This window comes from Rattus norvegicus, chromosome 1, assembly GCF_021556685.1.
Source record: "Rattus norvegicus strain SHRSP/BbbUtx chromosome 1, alternate assembly SHRSP_T2T, whole genome shotgun sequence".
In the NCBI taxonomy this organism is placed as follows: domain Eukaryota; kingdom Metazoa; phylum Chordata; class Mammalia; order Rodentia; family Muridae; genus Rattus; species Rattus norvegicus.
This window is the reverse complement of record NC_141534.1, coordinates 215,127,473-215,144,759: the sequence shown is the minus strand read 5'-3', so window position 1 is coordinate 215,144,759 and position 17,287 is coordinate 215,127,473. Positions and strand designations below refer to the sequence as shown.

General features: G+C 44.9%; 1 protein-coding gene and 1 long non-coding RNA gene across 2 annotated transcripts in view; both read right to left on the bottom strand.

Moving 5' to 3' along the window:
• LOC148007856 (uncharacterized) overlaps window positions 1–17,287 on the bottom strand; it is a 112,833-nt gene that overhangs the window by 6,783 nt on the left and 88,763 nt on the right. The window lies entirely within an intron of this gene.
• Mrpl11 (mitochondrial ribosomal protein L11) lies at window positions 1,277–4,137 on the bottom strand. The gene is made up of 5 exons (NM_001006973.2): window positions 3,939–4,137; window positions 3,345–3,440; window positions 2,882–2,975; window positions 2,635–2,794; window positions 1,277–1,538 (listed from the first exon to the last, which is right to left on the bottom strand). Exons 1-5 carry the CDS (start codon window positions 4,059–4,061, stop codon window positions 1,433–1,435), a joined length of 579 nt encoding a protein of 192 aa, NP_001006974.2. The 5' UTR covers window positions 4,062–4,137; the 3' UTR covers window positions 1,277–1,432.

The following is a 17,287-nucleotide window of genomic DNA, read 5'->3' as shown; positions in this document are numbered from 1 at the left end:
CAGTGCTCTTAACCTCTGAGCCATCTCTTCAGCCCCGAATGGCAAGTCTTTAAAAAGCAAATAGCCAACCTCAGTAAGGATCTGGGTGTGGTAATGCACACCTTTACCCTGAACACTGAGCAGAGGCGGGCAGACCTTTGAGGCCAGCCTGGTGTGCACAGCCAGCCAGTTTCAGGCCAGCCTAATGAGATCCTGCCTAACTAACCCTATCTGAGATCTGAATTCGCTGACAGGATCCTGTTTCTTAGGTAGAAACTCCCCAACATCTATACGCCCAAGCCTTAGTGTCTGTGGAGCCCATCGACTCTGCCTTCTCTCATCCCCGAGGGAAGAACACGCACTAATCTGTTTCCGATGCTGGGAATGGGAGTTGGGGCTTTGAATAAACAGCAGCTCTACCAGGAAACTACATCTTCAACCCTGAACATAGGATTTCTCCCTGGCCTCTACTCCCACCTGTTCCCACCTGTTATATCTACTCAGAGCCTGAGGGTGATGACTCGTTCCCCAAAGGCTCATGTGCTGAAGCCTGGGTTCCCAATGTCATAGGTGGTTGAATACTTAAGAAGTGGGGCCTATGCCTTGTAGGTGGTACAGGCCTTTAGTGCCAGCAATGTGGGAGGCAGAGGACTTGTGAGTTTGAGGATACTGAGAGTTGCATAGTGAGAGCCTATCTGGGTGTGGAGAGATGGCCCAACAGTTAAGAGCACTTGTTTGTTGTTCTTTTTTTTTTTTTTTTTTTGGTTCTTTTTTTGGTTCTTTTTTTCGGAGCTGGGGACCGAACCCAGGGCCTTGCGCTTCCTAGGCAAGCGCTCTACCACTGAGCTAAATCCCCAACCCCTTGTTTGTTGTTCTTATAGAGAACCCAGGTTCAATTCCCAGCATCCACATACTGGTTCAAAACTACTCCTAAGTCCAGTTCCAGGGGATGCAATACCCTCTTCTAACAGACACCTAGCATGTATATGGTGCACATACATACATACAAACAGTCATATATAAAAGAAAATGAATAAATATAATTTTTAAAAGTGTGGTCTGGTGGAGGATGCTGGGAGTCCAACCTTCATTAATGTTGGCCTTAAGGAGAGGGTTGCTCCAGGTGGAGGCTACCTTACACAGATGGCTCCATGTATGTGACTGTTTCCACCTTACTGTACTGTGAGGCAGACAAGCGCTAAGGTTCCTGTTCACCTGTGGGGCAGCTCACGCCTGTGAAGAGTGGTAGCTGTCAGTGTTAGTCCCCATCTCGGGTCTCAGGAAAGAAGTTGAGAGCTTATGACAAAGGACGTTTATTCAGGCTCGATCCTGTGGCACAGCATATGTACAGAAGTCAGGAAACTATAAATCGGGTTGCCATGGAGTCCTTTGGCTCAGCTTCCTCGGTGGGCCCCCTTCTCAGTCTCTCACTTCAGAGTGTAGAAGGTTGGGGTCACTTTTTGGCAGCTTCTGCCTGAGCTGCCAAATCCGCCTCTTTCTGAGCAGCCAAAAACACGGCCCGTTCCTTCTGAAAAGCTGCCAGTTCGTCTACACTGAGGCTACAGGAAGAGCGATGGTCAGTGAGGGGCGGAGCCTGGCGCAGACCCCAGCTGCCCTGCCCACGTCCCTCCCTGGACTTTCCAACTTTCTTACCTTTGCTCATCTGCAGTTTCTCTGCCTGGAACCACAACCCACATACACTACCATCCTCTACTGTGGCTCCTATTTTAAAGACCTACGGAACCTGTGGCCTCTACTATACCTTTAGGATTCCCAGCCCTTCCTCTGAGCCACAAACACTTCAAGTGAGAGAGTCACAGAGCTGCATACTTTAAGGCAGACTGTGCTCTAACCTCACCCCTGAGGTACAACTGATGCCAGCCTTGCTGTAGGGAAAGACACCAGCAGCAAGCAACCAGTGATGACTGACCCAGTTCCTGCCTCTGCTGTGCTCTGGGCCAAATGCTCTCCTACTTGACAAGTTACTTCAAGGAAACGATTCCTGAGATCATCCAAAGCCAGCTGACTTGTGTGGTTGTTGGCTCAAAAGACCCTTCTGTCTGGTCCCTCCCTCAGGCCATATCCCATCTGCCTCTCTAGACGAGACTCCTAAACCACAACGAACTTAGCTTCAACACCTTATCTCTCATTGTTCCCTGCAATTTTTCCACCTTTTGGAACATTTGCTCTCCTACCCTCCTTTTCCTGGGCTGTTTTGATGTTACCTCCCTCAGAGTCATCAATGACACAAGGGAAAAGCAGGAACTCTCCTCTCTGCTCTCATGACATCCACTGGTTTTATAACTGACCACCTGTTAGCCTAAGCCTCTATGTATGGATCTGTCTCTATTTAGGACTACATATTTCTCCAGAGTGGCCGAGCACCACTGTTCATTCCTGGTTCTGTGCGGTGTCCAGAGCCATGTCTACTACAGAAGAGATACTCATCCAAACGAGATGAGGCTCCATATCCTTCTGCTAGAGTCTGCTAGAAAGCTAGACATGTATGAAAATGTCACAACGAAGTTAATATGCTTAACTAATATATGCTATAAATTTAAAAAAAAAACCTGACTTTTTCATTGCAATAGGCTTTCTCCCAAATCAAGAACTTTCTTGGTTTCCTTTGTACACCATTCCTCTCAAGATACTCACTCTTTCACCACACGAATGCCCAGGGAGCGGGCAGAGCCAATGATGGAACGGACAATAGAAGACAGGGGTACATCTTGCATGGCAAAAGCCTCATCCTTAGCTTTGACACGGGCAATCTCGTATACGTGCTTCAAACTCACCAGACCTGCCACCTCTTTCCCTGGGAAGAAGGAACAGGTCGTCATTCTTCTAGTGCCACTATTTCTCTGGATACATCAGAATCTCAGGTGCCCCCTGTAGCCCTTACCTGTTTGCCGGGCCCCCTTCTCAATCCCAGCAGCTGCCTTCAAAAAGTAGGAAATAGTGGGCTGCCCAATCTTGAGCTCAAATGTTCTGTCGGGCTTAACAGAAAAAGATACATGAGAATTTCTTGGTTTTCTATCTGGTCCAAGACATTTCTAATGTCCCTTAACTTCCCATCAACTTGCATTCCTGCGGTGTTGTCTTTAACACCAGAGAAGGCAGGATGGGCAGATCTACAGTCCACATCCCTGTCATTTTTATTCCTAGCACAATTCTCCTCTGGAACCCCTGTGAGATGAGAGGTCAGAATCACAATATGGCAGGATCAAGCCAGTTCAGAGAAATTATGGTCTAGGCTTCTGTGTAAATGAGAAGTGGAAGTTGGCAACCAAGTTAGGGACAGAGAAGCAACCGGGATGACTAGTTTCAAGTGCCAAGGAAGTATATGGGAGAATTCGTCTCTGTACCTTTATAAAAATTTTTGTAGGCAAGGGAATGCCTTCTTTGATGTCCTTTGTTTTTTCATTGAACTCTTTGCAGAACTGGTTGATAGAGACACCTCGCTATGAGGAAAGCATATACAAAGTTAAGTGTGAGGGGTTGGGGATTTAGCTCAGTGGTAGAGCGCTTGCCTAGCCTAGCAAGCGCAAGGCCCTGGGTTCGGTCCTCAGCTCCGGAAACAAAACAACAAAACAACAAAACAAAACAAAACAAAACAAAACAAGACAAAAAAAAAAAAAAAAAAACAAAGTTAAGTGTGGGAGCTGAAGGCTTCCTATCAACCAGGAGCTCCAGTCCCCCCGTCCCCGCCATCTTCATTTTTTTTGTGTTCCGATATTTCTTCTACCCAGGTTCAACTACGGCTTTGGGTGCCAGGCGATTCGTCCACAAGGTGCCACTTAATCAGCAAGTAGCCAACTTGATGGTCAAAAGAGGCTACGTAAGTAATACAAGAACCTAAGGCCTGAAGGTGTGAATAGCGGAGACAGGTTTATAAAGGAGACCTCCCGGGCTCCAGAGCACTCTCCCACGTCTCCCAAGCCGGCTTCCAGACACCGCACCTGACCCAAAATGGGACCTAATGGAGGCCCAGGGATAGCTTGGCCTGCTCGCACGATGGACCGGATCACGCCGCCGGCCTCGGGCTTCTTGAGGGTCCGAGTGACCCGGCTTAGCTTCGACATGATATAGGATTTTAACCTTAGTCCGCCTCGGAGAAGTCAAGAACTACGATCTGAGCGCTGTCATTTTGGGTCAGAGGTCAAGGGCCCTCGTGTTGGGCTAGGGTAAATGTGGCCAAAAAAGAACAGTCTTGTTTCAGGCATACAGCTCTTCGACTGAAAAACGAGTTACGGAATTTAAAAATGAATTGAACTTTGCGCTCTGAAGTCAGGACAAGAACATATATGGTTTCAGTATACACATTCCTTCAGCAGTGCCCACAGGCATCGCCTTAGACAGCCAAACAGGAGATCAGGACTTTGAGTCTCCGCACAGCATTGTAGGTATTGTAGTATTGTAGTTTTAGCTCTTTATCCTGCGCTTGCTGTTGACTGAGCTCTGGGTTGCCATCTGCTGGACACAGTGATATCTTAGTGTTTGAAATGGAGCAAGTTATTCAAAGGAGTCCCTTGAGTCTTTTGTTTCGTGTGTGTGTGTGTGTGTGTGTGTGTGTGTGTGTGTGTGTGTGTGTGTGTGTGTGTGTGTGTGTGTGTGTGTGTGTGTGTGTGTGTGTGTGTGTGTGTGTGTGTGTGTGTGTGTGTTTTTCATGAAAGGCAATATGATTATAGACGGAAACGAAACGTAGACTGCTGCTCTAGCTATGAACCTGATTTATAGCTAGACAAAAAGTTAGGGCTAGGGTTAGGTTACTGTTTCTGTTAGCTATTTCATGTTGGGCACCACGGATACTATAGGTACCTTTCAGAATCATTGTGACAGCTCAGTAACACACGTTGCTTTAGAACAATACTTGCACCAAGAAGGCATTTACCACTATTTGTACAAAGGGAAGAAATTTTCCCGGCACTTTTGAAACGCAGTCTCTGAACCCTCATTCCAGTCAGACCTAATTTCCCACTAGCTTCTTAGGCATACTTTATCGCTTCCCTTTCTTTCCTTCTTTCTTTCCTTCTTTTTTTTTTAATTTTTTTTATTTATTCATTTATTATATATATAAGTACACTGTAGCTGTCTTCAGATACACCAGAAGAGGGCATCAGATCTCTTTACAGATGGTTGTGAGCCACCATGTGGTTGCTGGGAATTGAACTCATGACCTCTGGAAGAGCAGTCGGGTGCTCTTAACCGCTGAGCCATCTCTCCAGCCCCTCTTTCCTTCTTTCTTTCTTTCTTTCTTTCTTTCTCTCTCTCTTTCTTTTTATTGGAAGCAGATGATTTCATTACTTGCTTTCTAGGGAATGGCATTTGAATCAAGTGGTGTTTGTAGTCTTTGTTCTCACTCCCTTGTGTAGTTAGGCACTTTGGGACATGCATGCAGAAACATGTACATTGCACACACAGGGAAATGGAAAAGGAAAAGAAAACGTGGAGGATTGTGAGAGGTGGCTAAGAGGAAGATGATAGAATCCAGAGAGGTAGGTGTGCTACATAATAGGCTGCCTGGTTGGCTGGAGAAGAATTATGAGGGGGGGCGGCTGGAGAGATGGCTCAGTGGTTAAGAGCACTTTCTGCTCTTCCAGAGGTCCTGAGTTCAATTCCCAGCAACCACATGGTGGCTCACAACCATCTATAATCAGGTCTGGTGCCCTCTTCTGGCCTGCAGGCATACATGCAGGCAGAAAGCTGTAAGATGTATACAAAATAAATAAATGTTTAGAAAGAAAGAAAGAAAGAAAGAAAGAAAGAAAGAAAGACAGAAAGATGATGCATTCTATCACCTTCCTCTAAACCACTTCTCACAATCATCCACGTTTTCTTTTCCTCTTCCATTTCCTTGCTTGCGCAATGTACATGTTTCTGCATGCATGTGGGTGAATGTGTGTAGGTGCATTTGCACATGTGTGCACACACATGTGGAGGGCTGGGGTCGATGTTAAGATCCTCTTCCATCGGGGCTGGAGAGATGGCTCAGTGGTTAAGAGCACCCTACTGTTCTTCCAGAGATCATGAGTTCAATTCCCAACAACCACATGGTGGCTCACAACCATCTGTAAAGAGATCTGATGCCCCCTTCTGGTGTATCTGAAGACAGCTACAGTGTACTTATATATATAATAAATAAAATAATTCTTTAAAAAAAAGGGGGGGGGTTGGGGATTTAGCTCAGTGGTAGAACGCTTGTCTAGCAACCGTAAGGCCCTGGGTTCGGTCCCCAGCTCCGAAAAAAAGAAAAAGGAAAAAAAAAACAAACCAGATCCTCTTCCATTTACTCTTCTTAGGTGGGGGTCTCTTACTCAAACCACGAGCTCACCAGTATGGTTCATCTTGTCAACCAGCTTGCACTGGAGTTCTTTTTTTTTAAATTAATTAATTTATTTAATATATACACTGTCGCTGTCTTCAAACACACCAGAAGAGTGCATCAGATCTCATTACAGATGATTGTGAGCTACCATGTGGTTGCTGGATTTGAACTCAGGACCTCTGAAAGAGCAGTCAGTGCTCTTAACCACTGAGCCAGCCCACTCTGGGGTTCTTATATTGACCTGGAATTACAGGGAAGTCACCATGCCCAAATGGCATTCATCTCGGTTTCTTAAGATCCAGCCTCTGGGGGGCTGGGGATTTAGCTCAGTGGTAGAGCGCTTACCTAGGAAGCGCAAGGCCCTGGGTTCGGTCCCCAGCTCCGAAAAAAAAGAACCAAAAAAAAAAAAAAGATCCAGCCTCTGGGGGCTGGGGATTTAGCTCAGTGGTAGAGCGCTTACCTAGGAAGCGCAAGGCCCTGGATTCGGTCCCCAGCTCCGAAAAAAAGAACCAAAAAAAAAAAAAAAAAAAAAAAAAAAATCCAGCCTTTGGCCCTGACTCTTGCAGGAAACACTTCAATCACCAAGCCATCTCTTAATTCCATCCCACTGCCATTTTTAAAATTGTTAGTAGGCTTGAACTTCTCCACAACCTGCTGCAAAGAAGTCGGGTCCTTTGTGTAAGGATCTACAGGCCTCATTTTTATCACCATCTTCTGTGCCCAGTGAAATCCTTGAGCCAGTGCTGTGGTGTTAGAAGGAGTAGTATGCTGCCCTAAGAGACATCCCTGCTAACTGCTTGGTAGAAAAGGGACCCAGCAGCTTCAAGTCCCTGAAACTAAACTTCCCTTGCACCCCCCTGCATAAGTCTGTAAGCTGTGGCAAGAACAACTGACATGCTGGGGTTCTCTGTGGTGCTGTACCAAAAATGAAGTATCAATCCCATCAGAGAACCTTTGTGAAAGAAAGAAGGTAGACCCCATGTTACATGACCTCCTTCTCCTCCTCCTCCTCCTCCTTCTTCATCCTCTCCTCTTCTTCTTTTCTCTTTCTCCTCCTCTTCTTTCTCCTCTTCCTCCTCCTCCTTCTCCTCTTTTCCTCCTCTTCCTCTTCCTCCTCTTCTCCTCCACCTCTTCCTCCCCCAACCCCTTCTTTTTTTTTTTAAGATTTATTTATTTTATATATGTGAGTACACGGTCGCTGTCCTCAGACACACCAGAAGAGGGCATCAGACCCTGTTACAGATGTTTGTGAGCCACCATGTGGTTGCTGGGATTTGAACTCAGGACCTCTGGAAGAGCAGTCAGTGCTCTTAACCGCTGAGCCATCTCAGCCCCCCCTTCTTCTTTTGGCACAGGGTTTCTCTGTGTAGCCCTGGCTATCCTAGGATGGGGCTTTTTAGACCAGGCTGGCACCTAGTTTGACACACTTTTCTAATGAAGCATAAAAGAAATGTCTATTTTCCTCATATGGAGAGGACACCACCACAGCAAAAAAAAAAAAAATTCTGGCAAGTCTAGCTTGAAAATGAATTTCTTGGAGTTACTAATAGGAGTGTGGGGGACTCATGAGCACTTGTACCATTGAAAAGTCTTGGGGCTGGGGATTTAGCTCAGTGGTAGAGCACTTGCCTAGCAAGCACAAGGCCCTGGGTTCGGTCTCCAGCTCCGAAAAAAAGAAAAAAGAAAAAAAAAAAAAAAAGAAAAGTCTTACCAGCCAGTTCTTCTCTTCCTCCACCCCCTGTGGTGTGTGGTGAGTGAATCCAATTACCAGAGCCTGTGCATACATTGCACAGGTGCTCATGCACACACGTGCTTGTTAGTGTAGAGGCCACAGGCTGACACTGGCTGTCTTCCTCGACCATGCTCCATTTTATTTTATTTATTTTTTTTTAAAGATTTATTCATTTATTATATATAAATACACTGTAGCTGTTTTCAGATACACCAGAAGAGGGCATCAGATCTCTTTACAGATGGTTGTGAGCCACCATGTGGTTGCTGGGAATTGAACTCAGGACCTCTGGAAGAGCAGTCGGGTGCTCTTAACCACTGAGTCATCTCTCCAGCTCCTGCCTCTGCTTTTATAGTGCTGGGCTTAAAGGTGTGCACCACTATGTCCAGCTACGGCACACACTTTTAATCCCAGCACTTGTGAGAAAGAGGCAGGCCAATCTTTTTTTTTTTTTAATTTTTTTTTTTAAAGATTTATTTATTTATTATATATAAGTACACTGTAGCTGTCTTCAGATACACCAGAAGAGGGCATCGGATCTCTTTACAGATGGTTGTGAGCCACCATGTGGTTGCTGGGAATTGAACTCATGACCTCTGGAAGAGCAGTCGGGTGCTTTTAACCGCTGAGCCATCTCTCCAGCCCAGGCCAATCTTTATATGTCTGAGGCCAGGTCTACATAGTGACTCCCAGGACATCCAGGACCATCCTACATCAACACCCTCCCAAAGAAAACCCTCATCACTACAGCCAAATGAACAAACGAACAACCCACAGTGCACACTTATGACCTCATCGTTTCTGGAGGATCTGAAGTCCACGGCTGAGCAGGACACTCTGCTTAGGGGTTCACAGAGCTTCATCGACGGCATTGGCTGTGGTCTTCTCTGGTGGTGTTAGGGCTGATGACTCTTCTTCCTGTTGGCTACTGGCTGAAAGTCATCCTTAGCTCTTTGACAAAAACTCCAGGTTTTTTTCTTTGTTTTGTTTTATTTCATGATTTTGAGACAGGATCTCACTATGTAGACCAGGCTGGCCTTGAATGTAGAGATTTTCCTGCCTTGGCTTCCCAAGTGCTAGGATCAAAGGTGTGTGTCAGCACACCTGGCTAGACCTTTTTTGACATATGGGCCCCCTTGTTATACCAGGATTGATGAAGGACATTTGGAAATGAAAGAGACCCAGACAGCCTCTCCAGAAGCAGATTTTCCTTTCATCAGAACAGTGAAAGAGGCTTTTAGGTACTTAACCCTTGACCCTGACAACAGAAGGCTCCCTTCTCCAAGGAGGAAGATTCTTTCAAGATAAGTGCTATGACCTTAGGAACATGACTACATCATGTGCATGATCTCATCAACTTTTCCTATACTTTTGATCACACTCAAGGGGCCGGAACTATACAAAGGAATGGGTGCCAGAGAGCAAAGGCTGTGGAGGTTACCTGAAGACCCTGTCTCAGGGACAGAGAGCCCGCAACCATTAACAAGCAGCTTCTGGGAAAAGATGAAGAAGGAGAAAAAGAAGAGGAGGAGGAGGAAGAGGAGGAGAAGAGGAGCAGGGGAGGAGGAAGAAGAGGAGGGGGAAGAAGAGGAGGAGGAAGTGGAAGAGTAAAAAGGTTGTCAGTTGTGACAGGAAGTCAATGCCATGGCTATGAGGACTGGGCAGGTGCCACCTGTAATCTATCACTTGGGAAGCAGAGGCAGCAGATGAGGCCATCAAAGGCATCCTTGGCTTTACAGTGAGTTCTAGTCAGAATAGGCTATGCTTGAGGCTCTGTAATAGAAATGAAGATAATTCAAAGAGAAACCTGTAATCTCAATTTGACTATCATACTACTAAAACCGTTGACCCAAAGACATGCAATTTTCCCCAGGAACTTCATGTAGGGAGAAGGAAAAGGCACCAGCTAGAGGCGAACTTGCCCCACAATAAGAGATTTCACGAAGTTCTCATGTGTCAGAACACCTTCCATGAGGAGACTGAAGCCCAGATGATGATGGCCGGTGGAGGGCGGGGCCACACCTGACCGAGATGGTTCACACGTGGATGCATCTCTTTGCCCCTCTACTTCAACTTTAATGTCATTTCAGGACTCAGAATAGAGACTCAAGGGATTCACTGGATTGCTTTATCCCTATGCCCAGTGTGGCTAGCATTGAATAAATCTCTCTCCTTCCCACATTTAATTGGTTTATTCAGGACGGGTGGCTGGACCCGACTTGAGGAACAGCCTGTGACCCCCATGAACTGTCAAATAGCCAAACCCAAAAAAACTAAATGGAGAAAAAGAAACTAGGTAAGATAACAAATGCCTGGGGTTGGGGACTTAGCTCAGTGGTAGAGCGCTTGCCTAGCAAGCACAAGGCCCTGGGTTCAGTCCTCAGCTCCGAAAAAAAAAAAAAAAAGAAAAAAAAAGATAACAAATGCTTGTGGTTTTATTTAATGTATTCGTGGTACTGGGAGCTTGAATTTAGGCCTCACGCACCAGGCAAATGCTTCATTGCTGGCTATGTCGCCACCTTTCTTTTCCACTTTTTACCATGAGACTCACTCTCATTTCTCAGGGTGGCCTGGAACGTCCTCTGTATCGTGGACAGGCATGGAATTGCCATCCCCCTGCCTCAGCCCCTCAGGTGAATAACTCGAATGGCAGTGCTGTGCAGCTAGGGCTGGCGTAAGTGTTTAACTTATTATTTCAGTTGTTAAATTTGTTGTTTTAAGACAAGGTCTCACTACGCCACCCAGGCTGGCCTTGAACTCACAGAGACCCACCCGCTTCTGCCTTCTAGTGCCTTCTAAGTGTGTACAAAACCAAAGTTCAGTTTTGCCATTCTGTTTGTTTGCTTGTTTTTTTTTTTCCCCCGGAGCTGGGGATCAAACCCAGGGCCTTGCGCCTGCTAGGCAAGCGCTCTACCGCTGAGCTAAATCCCCAACCTTGGTTGCTTGTTTTAAGACAGAATCAGACTGCATATGTCAGATGGCATGGCATGGACTCACCATGTGGACCAGGGTGGCCTCCAACGCACAATCCTTCAACCTGAGCTTCTCAAGAGCTTAAGGCTCAGGCACGCACCACCTCATTGTAACTATCGTGTCAGAAGGGAAGACATTTTAGGGAGAGACACTTGTCCTATCAAACTATTAAAATGGTGGACTCCAAAAGATTACAATTTCTCCAGGAATCTTATGCTAGAACAAGGGAAAGGCTGAAACCTGGTACCAGCCACAGGAGGAGCCTGCCTCCCATGAGGAGATTTCATGGCGTTCTGACAAGTTCTCAGGTCGCCTGGCAGGACAGATCTGGCCCTCCACACTGTGTCAGGGTAGGTGGGTGGGGACATACCTTGACCAGGACCACTTAGTTGGGCAGATCTCTTGCCCTACATTTAAGCCTAAACCTCATGCCAGTTCTTGGAGGCCGGGTCTGAGAATCACTGCCTCTCTCCTCAGTGTGGTCACATGGATACGTCTTCTTTCTGTACTTTTTACTGTTATTTTTCTCTTTAATTAGCATGTTGGAGGGGGGAGGACAGAGTCAATATTATCGGGACTGCCAGAGCCCAGATTCTAGAAGTTCCAGTAACAGCACCTGGCTGATGCCTTGTTATAAAGCAATTAATAAATAATATAGCCAGACACTGAGCTGAGCAGTTCCCAGCAACATTTGTGTTTAATTGTCGCTGCGACCTCCCATGGGGCATCAGACAGGTCATTTGCAGAAACCATTAGTATTTTCAGTGTAAAAGGGTGATATAAATCATAACAGCCATCACCTTCTAAAAACGGAAGTCAGGCAGATTCTTAAGGGTCCAGCCATCAACAGTTTTAGGCTGGAGAACTCCTCTATATCTCACGAGTACCCAGTCTTGTGGGGTATCTGTAACAACAGGCATGTACAAGTAAAGGGCATGGCTACATAACAGCAAAAGCATCCTCTACAGGGGGTGGAGAGATGGCTCAGCAGTTACAGAGGGCCAGAGTTCAGTTCCAACACACACACCAGGCAGATCACAATCATCTGTAACTCTGACTCTAGGAGGATCCAGTTCCCTTGGCCTCTGAGGTGCCTGCATTCATGTGAGCGTGTCCACACAAGATGTACACATAATAACAATAATAAAAGTATTATCTAAAAAAAGCTGGTAGCAAGCTGGACTTGCTTTGCATGCTGTAGTTTCTCAAGCCTGTTCTGCAATGGAGCACCCTCTCTTCATCCCCTTGACACCTCTTGAGGGGCAGCATAGCTCAGTACACTTTGGCTTCTCCAGTCATTTCAGATTTCAACTGAGTCTTCTTTATTTTATTTTATTATTTTATTTTATTTTATTTTATTTTTTGTTGGATTAACCCACCCCCATACACATTGTATCAATTGGCTATGAAGGTGTGTCCCTATATTTCTGATTGTTAATGTCTCCTCAGTAGCCATGAATCCTTTTTGTTACCTGGTCTTTGTGACTTGTTACACGCTATCCTGTCTTCTGGCATGATGGGGATTTATAAGTCCCTATTACATTTTGGTTATGCAGTCCAAATTGACTTATAAAGATTGGCAGATGCCTTTCATCTGCTCAGGCATAGAGCAGAGAATCAACATTAGGTAATTTGTGCATAACATACATTTCATACAGGTGCTAATACGTGTATAATTCGTTTTAAAAGTTTGTGTGGTTTCAGAACAAAATGACCAGACAGCAGTGAAGTTAAAGTGGCCCTGACAAGATTCATTCCCGAGGATGCTGAGATGTATATCTGTTCCAGCATCCTGACAGATCCAGATGTTTCCTCAAAAATCTGCATCCAGGACAGCTTCAAAGTGACTATCCCAGGTCATCCAGCCTCACAGACTGGTTCAGCAAGGCCTGCATTTTTCAAGCCCCAGATGATCCCACAGGGCCCAGACAGTGAATGGAACAGCCAGCTCTCTCATGACTGGGCCAGCATCCCAATTTTCTTGGGGTCCCCAAAGATGTTGTTACCCTCGGGAGTGAGAACACGGTCTAAGGAACACAAAGCCCTCGCTCCTGTGAGAGGTGGGGTGGGTGAGTGTCGTCTGTTGTTGGTCAGTTAGTGGGGTCGTTTGCAGTTTGTTGGTGGTTGGTCTTTTGTCTCTGGAAGAGACAAAAGAAAAGAAATTAGATTCAGAGATCTCTTTTTCTCTTTCCTAATCCTTCTTTCCCTCCTATCTAGTGTTATGGGTGAAACCAGAAGGGAAGAAGGGGAGTGAAGGGGAAATGAAGGGTGGATTTTATACCTACTTTTAGACCAAAAAAGCAACAAGTCTCAGTACTTTGGATGAGTATGGGTTTTATACGATGATAGGAATTTAAAGTGATGAAGATCTATTCAGACTAACCACGGCTAATTTAAGATGCGTGTCTACCACTTATGTCTTTGCTTACTGCTCAACACAAGCTACAAAAATATAGTTACGTAGCAGCATATGTTTGACAAATAAACTATTTTGATAATCCTGTCCTTTAATGCATTCAGAACGATACTTGCAGTCACGCAAGGTAGTAATACAGTTGATTGTAGAAGTAGGCTTTATTTGACCTTCTACCTATGTTTTCAAAGTTAAGCAAAAAGTAATAACTAGAAAGAAGCTGAGCTGGATTCCCAACCTCGCTGATCCCCACATGCAGCTCACTGCTCCCAAACCCCATGGGAGAGAGAGCTCACTGCCCGGACAGGTGGGCACTCCTGAGACTGCAGAGTGGAAGAGACCACCAATACTGCCCACCCCTGCCCACATCCCTGGCCCAAGAGGAAACTGTATACGGCCTCTGGGAACCAGAAGATAGGGGCACTGGAGCTGCAGGTCCCCTGTGCTCCAGACACCGCCAGAACCTGAAGGGACCGGATCAACAGTTCTCTGTACCCAAATCCTGTGGGAGGGAGAGCTAAACCTTCAGAGAGTAAGACATGCCTGGGAAGCCAGAAGAGACTACACTCTGCCCACATTTCTGACTCCAGAGGAAATACCTAACGCCATCTGGGACCCCGGTGCACAGGGGCTCCCGGAAAAGGCAGCGCAGGCCCTCCTGGTTGCTGCCCTCACAGACAGCTCATAAGCAACACCCCACGAGCAAACTCGAGCCTCGGGACCACAGGTAAGACCAACTTTTCTGCTCCAAGCGACCTGCCTGGTGAACTCAGGACACAGGCCCACAGGAACAGCTGAAGACATGTAGACAGGAAAGACTACACACCCAAAAGCAGAACACTCTGTTCCCACAACTGGCTGAAAGAAAACAGGAAAACAGGTCTACAGCACTCCTGACACACAGTCCTATAGGACAGTCTAGCCACTGTCAGAAATAGCAGAACAAAGTGACACCAGAGATAATCTGATGGCGAGAGAAAAGCGCAGGAACCCAAGCAACAGAAACCAAGACTACATGGCATCATTGGAGCTCAATTTTCCCACCAAAGCAAACGCTGAATATCCAAACACACCAGAAAAGCAAGATATAGATTTAAAATCATATTTGATCATGATGCTGGAGAACTTCAGGAAAGACATGAAGAACTCCCTTAGAGAAACGCAGGAAAACATAAATAAACAAGTAGAAGCCTATAGAGAGGAATCACAAAAATCCCTGAAAGAATTCCAGGAAAACACAATCAAACAGTTGAAGGAATTAAAAATGGAAATAGAAGCAATGAAGAAAGAACACAGGGAAACAACCCTGGATATAGAAAACCAAAGGAAGAGAAAAGGAGCCATAGATACAAGCATCACCAAGATACAAGATACAAGAGATAGAAGAGAGAATCTCAGGAGCAGAAGATTCCATAGAAATCATCGACACAACTGTCAAAGATAATGTAAAATGGAAAAAGCTACTGGCCCAAAACATACATGAAATCCAGGACTCAATGAGAAGATCAAACCTAAGGATAATAGGTATAGAAGAGAGTGAAGACTCCCAGCTCAAAGGACCAGTAAATATCTTCAACAAAGTCATAGAAGAAAACTTGCCTAACCTAAAGAAAGAGATGCCCATAAACATACAAGAAGCCTAGAGAACTCCAAATAGATTGGACCAGAAAAGAAATTCTTCCCCTCACATAATAGTCAAAACACCAAATGCACAAAATAAAGAAAGAATATTAAAAGCAGTAAGGGGGGGCTGGGGATTTAGCTCAGTGGTAGAGCGCTTACCTAGGAAGCGCAAGGCCCTGGGTTCGGTCCCCAGCTCCGAAAAAAAAGAACCAAAAAAAAAAAAAAAAAAAAAAAAAAAGCAGTAAGGGGAAAAGGTCAAGTAACATATAAAGGCAGACCTATCAGAATCACACCAGACTTCTCGCCAGAGACTATGAAAGCCAGAAGATCCTGGACAGATGTCATACAGACCCTAAGAGAACACAAATGCCAGCCCAGGTTACTGTATCCTGCAAAACTCTCAATTAACATAGATGGAGAAACCAAGGTATTCCATGACAAAACCAAATTTACACAATATCTTTCTACAAATCCAGCCCTACAAAGGATAATAAATGGTAAAGCCCAACATAAGGAGGCAAGCTATACCCTAGATAAAGCAAGAAACTAATCGTCTTGGCAACAAAACAAAGAGAAGAAAAGCACACAAACATAACCTCACATCCAAATATGAGTATAACAGGAAGCAATAATCACCATTCCTTAATATCTCTCAACATCAATGGTCTCAACTCCCCAATAAAAAGACATAGCTTAACAAACTGGACACGCAATGAGGACCCTGCATTCTGCTGCCTACAGGAAACACACCTCAGAGACAAAGACAAACACTACCTCAGAGTGAAAGGGTGGAAAACAACTTTCCAAGCAAATGGTTGGAAGAAGCAAGCTGGAGTAGCCATTCTAATATCGAATAAAATCAATTTTCAACTAAAAGTCATCAAAAAAGATAAGGAAGGACACTTCATATTCATCAAAGGAAAAATCCATCAAGATGAACTCTCAATCCTAAATATCTATGCTCCAATACAAGGGCACCTACATACATAAAAGAAACCTTATTAAAGCTCAAAACACACATTGTACCTCACACAATAATAGTAGATTTCAACACCCGACTCTCATCAATGGACAGGTCATGGAAACAGAAATTAAACAGAGACATAGACAGACTAAGAGAAGTCATAAACCAACTGGACTTAACAGATATTTATAGAACATTCTATCCTAAAGCAAAAGGACATACATTCTTCTCAGCACCTCATGGTACTTTCTCCAAAATTGACCATATAATTGGTCAAAAAACAGGCCTCAACAGATTCAGAAAGATAGAAATAATCCCATGCATCCTATCAGACCACCACGGCCTAAAGCTGGTCTTCAATAACAATAAGGGAAGAACGCCCACATATACATGGAAGTTGAACAATGCTCTACTCAATGATAACCTGGTCAAGGAAGAAATAAAGAAAGAAATTAAAGACTTCTTAGAATTTAATGAAAATGAAGGTACAACATACCCAAACTTATGGGACACAATGAAAGCTGTGCTAAGAGGAAAATTCATAGCTCTGAGTGCCTGCAGAAAGAAACAGGAGAGAGCATATGTCACCAGCTTGACAGCACACCTAAAAGCTCTAGAACAAAAAGAAGCAAATACACCCAGGAGGAGTAGAAGGCAGGAAATAATCAAACTCAGAGCTGAAATCAACCAAGTAGAAACAAAAGGACCATAGAAAGAATCAACAGAACCAAAAGTTGGTTCTTTGAGAAAATCAACAAGAGAGATAAACCCTTAGTCAGACTAACGAGAGGACACAGAGAGTGTGTCCAAATTAACAAAATCAGAAATGAAAAGGGAGACATAACTACAGAATCAGAGGAAATTCAAAAAACCATCAGATCCTACTACGAAAGCATATATTCAACAAAACTTGAAAATCTGTAGGAAATGGACAATTTGCTAGACAGATACCAGGTACCGAAGTTAAATCAGGAACAGATAAACCATTTAAACAACCCCATAACTCCTAAGGAAATAGAAGCAGTCATTAAAGGTCTCCCAACCAAAAAGAGCCCAAGTCCAGACGGGTTTAGTGCAGAATTCTATCAGACCTTCATAGAAGACCTCATACCAATACTATCCAAACTATTCCACAAAATTGAAACAGATTGAGCACTACTGAATTCCTCCTATGAAGCCACAATTACTACCCCCCCCACCCGGAGCTAGGGACCGAACCCAGGGCCTTGCGCTTGCTAGGCAAGCGCTCTACCCCTGAGCTAAATCCCCAACCCCTCA

Coding starts and splice junctions, on each gene's coding strand:
- Mrpl11 (NM_001006973.2), bottom strand. CDS start 4,061: ATGTCGAAGCTAAGCCGGGTCACTCGGACCCTCAAGAAGCCCGAGGCC. Junction 3,441..3,938: donor TAGGTCCCATTTTGGGTCAG/GTGCGGTGTCTG, acceptor CTTTCCTCATAG/CGAGGTGTCTCTATCAACCA. Junction 2,976..3,344: donor CTACAAAAATTTTTATAAAG/GTACAGAGACGA, acceptor TTTTCTGTTAAG/CCCGACAGAACATTTGAGCT.